Here is an 11,320-nt window from a genome sequence, read left to right as displayed (position 1 = left end):
TCTGTTGTTGGTCACTAAAGAGAAGAGCTCAGCCCTGCCCCTCCTCCTCTCCTCGTGAGGAGCTGGGGCCGCCATGAGCTCTCCCCTCAGTCTCCTCCAAGCTGAACAAACCAAGCGGCTTTAGCTGCTCCTCATACAGCTAAATCCCCTCCAAACCCTTCACCAACAACACTGACCTAATGTGGGTCCACTGGAAGCACTTCCCGCCTAGCACCAAGCAAGATGCTTTTTTTTTTCTGAAAAAAGGGACCAGTTTAGCAATGGAAAACACCAAAACCTGAGGGCTGTGTCACCACGCAGTCACTTCACTGCAGGCAGCTTGCCCGGACTGGTCCGGCCATGCTTGTTTATGGCTTAAGGCATCTTCTTGTCTCATGTTGTGGGGATTACAGAGCTCACTGGGTTGCTATGAGTACAAGGAGCTCAGGCTTTTTTTTTTTTGTAGTCAAAAAAATCCCATAGTATGTGGAAGGTGCATCCGCCCCAGGTCTGATGCTCGCCCTGACAGCAGGTACCTCACGCTGAGGCCGTTTCCCTGACTGGGAACCCCGCAGCACTTGTGAGTTTGCCAACAGCCCACAGTCCCCCAGGAAATACCCATTTTTAGCTTAAACGCCCCATCGCTGGCAGTCGCAGCTACATTGCTGGACTTTGTATTGATACAGCTTAACGTGCGTGTAACGCTCCGTGCGAACAGTTATTCACTGGGAACGATACGCAGCGTTACCACAGGGCTGCAAGAGGCAATGTGCTGAAAAGGACTCAGCGATTCAAGCCAATTGTCTTTTTCCCTTTGAAAGATTTGGGAAATAATGTGTAGTAGAGACCCCAGCTGTGTCTCTATGGGGATCTTGTTAGGGATTTTGGATAGCAGAGATACCATTAAAACACCAAAACATTCTTCTATAAAAAATAGAAATATTCCAGCTAGATGCCGAAGACAATAAAATACCAATTACTTTAAACGTCGCACCACCAAGAGAAGCAATTATTTGTAATTTACTGTTTATTTTCATATACAAAAAGATAAACTTGAAATAGTTCTTTCTAGTTTTTTTCCTCCTATCTGTTGGGGTGTAGCTGCTTCACACAGGGCAAATACTACATTCATACTGGTTTATTCGGACACCCAGTGCAAAGCTGAAGCAGCAAAACTCCAACTTGGCAGATCTAATGTCAAACTTGAGACTCATTTCTAAAATACCACAGTAAAAAGGAACAAAGATCCACTGCAAATTCATGAACTATGATACAATGTTCTTGTCAAAATGTCTTCATTTCATAACTGCAATACAATGGATGTCTGCATTAGGCCATTTTATATATACATTTTATATATATATACTTTTGCAGAATATATATATATAATATACATATATAAAAAATCAGCACACTTCAATCCAAAAGGGGTTACAGCAACGAGCTTAACTCTCTGTATACTTTTTCTTTAACAGGATACTTTAGTATAACTTTTGTTAACTCAGTAGTACAAGCTATCTCTGTTCTACATTTTTATAGCTACAAGAGTGAAATATAACCTACAACATTTACATTTCACATATCTTGGTATACAAACAGTACTTATTGAATTTGAGCCAAGGACCAAAAGACTCTTTAAAAATTATTTCACCATCTGATAGAGCTTCCTGTAATTTACACTCAGTTTATTCTGCAATCTTCTAAATCATTTACTTAATCTCATAGTTTGAGTTTAAATCCATTCAAACTGGAAATCCTGGAGAAACAGGTTACTGCAAACTCTTATGTATACTCTATATATACAAGTTAAGTAACACAGCGTAATAAGACTTAGCTATTTATCCTAAAACTGATATACACATATTTCACTACGCTAGACAAGTCTTAGGATTTTTGTTTCTTTAAATAAAGCACAAATTTAGAAGTAGCTGGTAAAACTTACAATAAGATGCTTTAAAATGACGAATGGTTAGGGTGAGATTTCTTTCTGCTGGTGCCAAAACGTTTGCTTGTGAGTTTTGTACTATGCTGTGTTGTTTAACTGTATGTGTCTAATGGTACATGCAGAAAGCTCTTTCCACAAGAATTGACATCAAACTGTACTTAAGTCAACTTTACAGTATAAAATTTGTCAAACTCAAGGATGAACGTGAAAAACATTAACAGGTGAAAGATCAGGCTTTCAACTCTATCATGAGGATCATGCAGAATTCATAAGCGGATAGTTGGAACAGATTGACAATGGCATTGTGCGGATTCAGGGCATAGAATCGAGGTCAAGAATGTTACTTAGTTTGCAGTAACCACCTCCTTCAGTTCTCATCCACCAACAGGTCGCCTTTTGCATCATAGTTATTCCATTGGAAGGCCAGTAGCATTGCAAAATGCCTCCATCCGGGAGATTTTAGGGCTTTTGTAAATGATTTACCAAAGATAATAATAAACCTTCAATAGCTGCAAAAACATTAGACAGTCAGGGAAAAAAGGGGGAAAGAGAAAGCTCTCCTTTTCTTCCTGTTTTGTTTTTTTTTTTTTTTAAATTAATCACTACTAATTGTAAATTAATTACTATTTGGATTGGACAGCTACTATTTTGTCCAAGTAAAATACAGATTGTAATGTTGCATCAGCTAAATTGATACATTATTTAAAAAGAGATATTTAGGAGCGGAACATGTAGACTAAAATGTTACTGAAAAGAATGGTCTAATTTTTATTTTGCTCCCATCCCCTATCCTGAACAGAATTCTCTTCAGCAAAGTACCATTAAGGAGAAGCCAGCATGGCTGAAGTTCTGCTTTTATGAGGAGGTTCTTGGGAGAAGACAGTTGGAAAAAGGGCCAGGCAGGTTCTAGGTCTTGCCAACACATTGGGTTTTTGCTGTGCACAAAGTTGCTCTGCTGCAAAGTCCACCTTCAGGAGCTCTGAAATGCTCCAACCTCCTCAGCCATGGTTGGATTTTTGGTTTGGGTTGGATTTGGGCTTTTTGGTTTTGGTCTTTTAACAGGGGTGGTAATACAGAGATGCCAGCCACTACTGAATTAGGATTTTAATTGATGGTTACTGGTTAAACTTCAGTTCCTCAAAACAATGGGAAAGTTGAATTAAGGACTGCCAATGCCTTCTTTTTCAGAAAAAGAGACACTGTAAGGTCTTCCCAGAACATGCTAAAGTTTTGCAATACTAACCGTACTGGAATGTTGTACACTGAGGTTTTGTTTTGTTTTAACAACTGGAAAGATTAAGAGGCCTCTGCTTCAAAATGGGCCCAAAAATGCAGAAGTAAGGGTTTTTGTCACATCATCTGCCCCATTCGAATACTGAAATAAAAGGCTAACAAAGGAAGCACTTTTCTTGATATATATCCAGCACAATGCCATTATAAAGCTTCAGAGAAGCCCTTTTGGTTTCAATGGTGGAAAACAAAAGTTTTGCTTTTTTCCTTCAGTCCTTGGGGTCACTTTACATATATGTATCATAGAGATACGTGTATATATGTATATGATACATATACATAAACACCCATAAATAGCAAGGTTCCTGTTTGTGTATGTTACGATATTGTAGTATCAAGAAGAATCCAGATAGCAACACTGTTTAACGTGAGGTTTGAGGTAATTGGTTCTTGAAATACCTGGATCACAGACTGTATCCAGAAATAACAGCTGGGCAATGAAAAGTGTTTTTTCAGACCGAAAAAACTTGTAAAAGGAAAAAAAAATAGTTTACAGCAGTTGCTTTTACATGGCAAAATAAAGGCACAACAGAATAGCATTACATTTCAGAACAGCTGGATGGACATAACACAAGTGTGATCTCTTTCCGTGGAAGTGTCCTGACAAAAAGGATTACTGCTTAGTCGATAGGTTACAACTTCAGTCAGGGAACCGAGCGTCACCCTTAAAACTAGAGTTAAAAAAACAAGTCCCATGGTAAGTGAGGGACCAGAAAGTGCTCCAGGAACACACACACACTCCTGGTCCCACAGAACTGGATGTCAAGTCTCCCTCTGGCTTCCACAGGGACACGACTTCACCCAGAACACGGATGCAGGACTCGGCAATTGCAGGAGCCTGCTCGGAGTCGCTGAAGCACTAAATTCAAAAGGCAAACTGCTGTCAAACAGGTTTCAAGGTAGCGCAATGGGTTGTTTGGTTTAAAGCTTTTTTTCCAGTAACTCTTACTGACACCGTGCTGTCAAGGTTAAGGGAACCAAAAAAATTGGAGTGAATTTTCCGTCCAATGGGAAAAGTTAGCTTAAGTGAAAATAATACATTTTAACTTTGTTTTCTTTAATACTTTTAGAATACTTTGGATTGCTTGCACAAATTTGCAATGCTCTTTTTCAAAGCAGGACTTCGCACATGACAGCGCTCCTTTTCTTTAGTGCCTTCGACCGAGGCCATCAAATCTGACGCTGGGAACACAGAGCATGTATCTCCGTTTTCTGGTGAAGCCTGATTAGTTGTATCACTTCAGAGAGAAGGAACTTCTGGGAATTGGTTTTATCAAGACTCTACTGGCAACAGCTCCTTACAGATCATATTGTCAATGCAGCAGACGCAGCTGCTATAAACGGATATGGCAGCGAGCGAGATCAGCCCGGCTATTTGGTCTCGGTAAATTCTTGAACATCCTGACTTCACAACTCACTGCAGCATCTCGGCATACGCCAAAAGACACGCGGCTCACACACGGACACTCGCATGAAAACGTGAAAAAACTCTTCCTGGTGAAACTGAAGATGGTCATAGGAAAGCAATAAGCATCTTTAGCAAAAGGGATGTGACATGCAAGATAACCTAAACATATGCTCAGTGCCATCCTCAAAGCATGTCCAAGTACATCCAGACTTGCTCTTCAACTTGGTTTCAGGCTAAACTTGTTCTATCCTCTAGACTTTGACGTAGTGCACATGGAATTTAAACATTTTATATATTTATTTATTTATCTGCTGTGCATACACAGACAATTCTCCCTTTTCCCTGCAGAAACATATTAGACATTACAAAAATAATTTGTGGTATAAAAGAATTCTCACACAATGTAGAATTTTTGTTTGTATATGTAACTAAAATATATATATATTTTTTCTTTCCGAAAGTAAAAAAGTAAAAATGTCATTATTTCCTTCTATTATATAGTCTATTTTATTTACAATGTTACCAAAACAATATTTTGCATGTAAAAATGATAATAGTTCGTGGGACACTTCCTGCTTAGCGACTTCTTAAGCGGAGTGTGGCTTGAACAGGACTGCAACACCAGCACGGTCACAGCATCAGCAACCACCACCTTCCTCTGCAATATGAGTTTATTTCCATACTAAGTGAAACCAGATCTTTTCCCTGTGAAACACGGCAAGTTCTGACAGTCTGCCTCCAAAGTAGCACAAGAGGAATAAAACGTGTGTTCTCTGGTTTCTGTGCTGTGATATTATGGGGATCAGGATTCCTAACGGTGAGGCCTGACCCAGCCAACCTGGAAATGTCCCCCAGCAACACTGCACTGAGCAGTTGCTTCGACTGAAACCCAACAACTTCATGTGGAAACAGCGGCGAGGCAGGAGATCCACGTAAAACACAGTGCAGTTACTGGGGAGCACTGAGGGACCTTCTCTTCGTAACAAACATACACAAAGATCTCGGCATTTCCATAGGTATAACTTTATCTAGCATAGTATATTCTGTAAGAGAGTTTCAGCTGAAGAACCAGGCAGAGTAAAAAGTAGTTTGCTTTTAAGTAAAGAAAACTTTATGATCAGGACTAGCTAAAATCCTTAATCATAATGAATAAGCCTAATACTACTGAACTAGATGGTTAGACTGGTTTATAGCCACCTCTTACAACATGCACGTATATTTTAACATGAGCCACATACAATTTCCAGTCTTGCCATACTAATGCCATTTCATCAGCACATCACAGCTCTGTCGTCTCAAAAACCCCCCAATTTTAGTTCCTGTGGTATTTCCAGTTTCAAAATATGAACTCAAACTTTCTCCACCTAGGAAACCAGCCCAGCCAGTGCAGTAAATTCCTAAAGGGAGTTACACCAGACAGATGGGAACCCTGGTTCCTAAAGTCAAGGAGAATTTCTACCCGGCATATCCAAGAACTGCCAGACAAGAGAGGAAAGTCAACAATAAAATTCCACAGCAAAGTGTTTGAAGAGCTGAATGGGAAGTGAAATTTCGTGCTTGGGAAGTAACAAGAGAGATGTTGTATCCGTCACATTCAAGTGAGCGTTAAGAGGAAAAGAGCCACAACTGCTAATTACAGCTACACCTATGGATGTGCCTGATTACTGACTTGGAAAAAACCTCTGCAGTACTGAACAGAACCAAAATCACAGTGTCAATGAGAGTTCAAATGCTAGATTAATGGTGAGGAAGCTACTTGCTTGACAGCTCTAGTGCTGAAAGACCAATAAATTCATCAGAGCTTGTTTTTGTTAATAAAATAAATAAATACCAGTCTAAAAGAACAACTTTAGCTAAACTGGTACAAACCTGTAAATACGCAAAAGTTCAGGATTTCCTTCTCTGCTGCAATAGCAAGACATACATACCTACACACATTTAAAATGCCTAACTGAGCACACACACAATTTGGAAATTCTTTTAAAAATCAAGTTTCTGAATCCTGTTGACAAGATGATCTATAAGGAACCATTACACCAGGGAAGATTTAGCACTTTACAATCAAGATTTGGTCAAAGTTTGTCCGGTCGCGCAGTTCCCAGCAGTAAGATAAGCTACACGTGGAGAATTTTTGTTTATGCTTTCTCAAAGGAGAACATTTCAGAGACTGTCTAATAGCCTATTAAAATCATATGGCACTTTCAATAAATACTTTTAAAGCTTCTTAAAGAAATCAGGATTAAAAGCAACTGCTGTAATAAGCCTGTTTTAGCCATCATACATCATGCTGAAGGAAAAAAATCCAGAACAGCAAACAGATATTAACAGTTAAAAGACAGTACAGCTTTTTCTTTCTACAGCGACATGAGCTGGCTCCCGCTCGCGGGAAACGGGAGCAAACTCACCTCGAAACAAAGATTCACTCCATCCCAACTGCTTCTACGCTCCACCCCAACCCTTACATCACTTCACTTCTAAAACATAGTCACATTTTTTATATAAATCTCAGTGCAGAAATGTATTAAACATGAAAGCCACCGATCCTGCAAACCTGCACGACTACGCCCAGCGTTAAGCGCTTAATGTCACGACGCCAGAAGAGCGACCGATGCGCTTAATGCTCAGCATAGGTGTGTGTTGCGGCATCGGCCCCGACGATGCCAAATATCACCGGGGCCATCGGCTGGGTCCAAATGGGCTCGTTCTGTCTGGTTTTGTTCAGGTGTTCTCAACAGAAGCACATTAAGAAACAGAAACTTCCAAAACCTACACACGGAAATACAGTTACATGTGTGTACACACTCATATGCAATATACATTCAGTAACTTGAAAGAATAGGTTAAGACTTTATTCAGATAGACAAATTAAGGCAATTATCTTAATGTCTCTTCAAGATAAAGGACCGCGTCCTCATTTGTGACCTCTGGGTTTTAAAGCTATATTTTTCAAGAAATATATTTCAATTTTCTTTATATTTTCTCCAATTAGCAATTTTGCTTGCTTAATAAATTATATCTGCGCAAGGGTGCGCCACGCTGACAATTTGGCAGTGGCAACAAGTCCAATTCATTTATATAATACAGACTTCTTACACTTTCGCTAGAGGGTGATTAGTTCAGGACTGCATTTTGGCTTAATGCAAAGAAAAATTTAGACGTTCTGGCATCCAATGGATGTAGCTTTGTCAGTCTAGCAACACACAGAATTCATGCTATTTTCAATGTAAAAAAAAAAATAAAAGAAATAAAATAAAATAAAAAGATGTACTGTCCTTTCACTAAAACAGACCAAAATAATAACACAGGATGGAAAACAGCCTTCACAAATAAGAGTGAATAATGCCCAGGTACCTTATATAGGCAGTTATTCTACAACTGTATACAGTTATTTACAATGGTGCTTTATAAAACAAACAAACAAAAAAAATGGTAGCACTTCCTAAAAGATTTTGGAACTTTTTTTCTTGTTTTTTTTTTTTTTTGTCTTTTTTTAAAACTCCCTTGTCATAAAAGCCAACTTACATTAAAATATACTCACTACAAGACAACACAACTAACAAAATATATAATAAAACTCATACAAGTAGAAAATTCTGAGGTATTTCTGGTTTGAGGTGGTCTGTGGTCATGAAGTTTTTAATTCTTGTTTGTTTCAGCTTAAACCTCGGAAGCCACGTAACGTGTGTGTGTATTTTGTGGTGGTTTTTTTTTTAAGGTTTTTTTTTCTATTTTTTTTTTTTTAAACATTGCATGTTTTGCAAATTAAAAAAATATCTCAATGTTGAATCAGCAGCATTAGGAACATTCACTGACTAGAGCAAGTTTATGGCATAACAAGAATAACGGTTATTTCAGAATATGCACCACTTGAAGACGTAATTTGGAGTTTCGTAAGGAGAAAGCGGCGTCAAAGAGACCACTCGGAGAGATGCTGCGATAATCACAGCGGCTGCTCAGCAACCGGGTGGCTCATTGGCTTCTCGGATGCTACAGGAGCCACCTCCTCAGGTATTTCCACCCCCCGACCCCAAATTAAAACATAATTAAAAATACAGAGCCAAATTTTAGCACTTTTCCTCTTTTCACCATCTGCACCGGTAGCTTGGGCCGATGGATAATCAACCCCCAGGCCAAATTTCCTGAACTGACTCGCGCGTAGAGCCCGATGCAAAAGTTCTCCCGTCTTCCAGTATTTTAACAAAGTGCTTCTGAGAACGCACTTTCCCACTTCTTCCAGTGACACTGCTTAAAAGTGTCCTTCCCATTAGTATCTGAAGTCAAAAAGTGAAAGGTAATTATAGTTCTGCTTTGTTCTTTTACCACCCGAGTCCGAGATATTGGTGGAAGCAAGATCGAGCGCCTTGCTTACACCCACTGGCTTTTTAACTCCGCTTTCTCCATACGCTGCAGCCGTTAATACTCTGCCCAGCAATGTCCTTCCCCTCCTCTAATGGTTACCTGAGAAGTAGCTCCATAGCAAATGATGTTTCCCCAAATGCTGCCAAGTCCAACATCACTCTCCCCACCCCTATTCTACGCTCCCCCCTTCAGTTCTACCATCAAGAATCAACATTCTCCGCCCAGTTACTTCTTTTTTTTTCCATGTTACAATGACACCCGTTAGATCCGTAAAAGACACATCTGCTGTTTTTTTTTGAAGCTCACTTCCGAAAAAAAACAAGAAACTGAACCCGAAACCAAAACAAAACGGGGGGGGGATAAAATCCTTTTGAGGAAGGTGTATTCTTTATATAACAGTCTTAAGTTTCCTCCACAGTTTGCAGCATTGCGTTTTCTAAGATGGTGGGTGGTTTTCCTTTATGTCACAGATGCTCCGCTCAGAAGACAGACCAATAAAGAGAAAACCAGAAAACTGAATCAAATAAAGAAAACAACTGAAGTGAGTTTGTTGAGGTTCTGAGGTACCTGCACCTTTTCTGCATTCATTAGTCGGCACCTGAATGCTTGCTGAAATGTCCGTTTTTTTTTTAATACAGTAGAGCAATGTGCTGGTAAAATTGATCCAATCCAAAATAATAATAATAATAATAATAACAATAATAATAAAAAGTCAAGATAAAATAGCAGCTGCATTCATGTGTTTGTTGGATTTTTGTGTTTTGTGTGTATTTTTTTTTTTTTTCCTTTTTTCCATATTTTTTTTTAAATCCACTGAGTCCGGAAAGACAAGAGTGAACCAGGAACTTAGATACTAGACTCTTTGGGCGGCAAGTCCACGTTGGTGACGGACGTCACGATGGAGACGAGGCAGTCCGAGGTAGTGCCGTTTACGGATTTGCGGATCTGCGCGATGCGCTCCTCCACACAGCCCGCCGAGAGCCGAGCCTCCGCGTCGTGGTCCCAGCACTCTTCGATGGTCACGCAGAGCTGCGCCAAGCCCTGCGGACAACAAGGGGGACAAAGCACCTTCAGCGACAACATCTGGACAAAACCCTGTCCTTGCAGCGGACAGGGAGGTCTGCTTAAAGCCCTAAAGAAGAACTAATAATATTTTCTCCGTGGTATGGAAATTATGAGATTAGCTTTAAAAATTACATTAAATATAGGTTTTCAGGTTTTCTTATGCTTCTGCTTTCTCAAGCTGTAGGGTTTGGTCACACCCTGCTTTTTTTCATAGCCCAAATAGTACTTTTTTAATATCAACATACATCCCAAGATTCAACAGTTGAAGGGAGCGGAGCATCTCCCATGTGAGGAAAGGCTGAGGGAGCTGGAGCTCTGGAGCCTGGAGAAGAGGAGACTGAGGGGTGACCTCATTAATGTTTATAAATATGTAAAGGGTGAGTGTCAGGAGGATGGAGCCAGGCTCTTCTCAGTGACAACCAATGATAGGGCAAGGGGCAATGGGTACAAACTGGAGTACAAGAGGTTCCACTTAAATTTGAGAAGAAACTTCTTCATGGTGAGGGTGGCAGAGCCTGGCCCAGGCTGCCCAGGGAGGTTGTGGAGTCTCCTTCTCTGCAGACATTCAAACCCGCCTGGACACCTTCCTGTGGAACCTCAGCTGGGTGTTCCTGCTTCAGCAGGGGGATGGGACTGGATGAGCTTTTGAGGTCCCTTCCAATCCCTAACAATCTGTGGTTCTGTGAACAGCTGAAGCTTTAAAAGACATCAAGTATTACAATTCCCATGGTAAAACCATGAGAGCTGCCAGTACCATATCGGTTACTATGAAATGGTTGCTTTGTTTGCCACGGCTTCTGTAGACATCCCCAAAATAACTGAATTAAGCACTGCTGGAAGAGCACAGCTCTTACTTGAACACTGCTTACCCAGAAACCAAGACGCTCATCCTTATCTACAACCCACAGCTCTCCTGGACTTCTAGGCAATGAGGTAGCGCATCCGAGTTTAGCCAAAATCGTGGCAGTTTTGTCAACATAGAGGTATCTAGCTTCTTATTGAAGCCCTGTGAGATTTCATCATCTGCTCAGTTTCCCAGTCTGGGAATAAAAAAAATAATCACCTCTTTTATTAAAAACATGAGCCTGAAATGATCTACCTCTGGGAAACTCACGCTGCATTGGACTTCATTGTCTGCTCGCCTTCAAGTCTAATTAATTTTTCCTCAAAAAATCGCTCAGGTCTTGCATGCTATCTAATTTGTGAGGAACGCGTCTCCGATGGTATGGATCGCTTTCTTTTTCTTAATGAAAAGGACTTTACTTTCTGTTCTT

General features: G+C 40.2%; 1 protein-coding gene across 2 annotated transcripts in view; it reads right to left on the bottom strand.

The window, feature by feature from the left end:
* Positions 1-988: 988 nt before the first annotated feature.
* ACVR2B (activin A receptor type 2B) overlaps positions 989-11,320 on the bottom strand; it is a 110,152-nt gene continuing 99,820 nt past the window's right edge. For both annotated transcript variants that reach the window (XM_065830815.2, XM_071805340.1), the window contains exon 11: positions 989-10,022. In XM_065830815.2, coding sequence (XP_065686887.1) covers positions 9,828-10,022 — 195 coding nt within the window. In that variant the 3' untranslated portion in view covers positions 989-9,827. The remainder of the gene's footprint in view (positions 10,023-11,320) is intronic.

The sequence above is a fragment of the Patagioenas fasciata genome, chromosome 2 (assembly GCF_037038585.1).
Source record: "Patagioenas fasciata isolate bPatFas1 chromosome 2, bPatFas1.hap1, whole genome shotgun sequence".
Classification (NCBI taxonomy): domain Eukaryota; kingdom Metazoa; phylum Chordata; class Aves; order Columbiformes; family Columbidae; genus Patagioenas; species Patagioenas fasciata.
The sequence above is the reverse complement of the archived record's forward strand: the minus strand, read 5'-3'. Positions and strand labels throughout refer to the sequence as shown.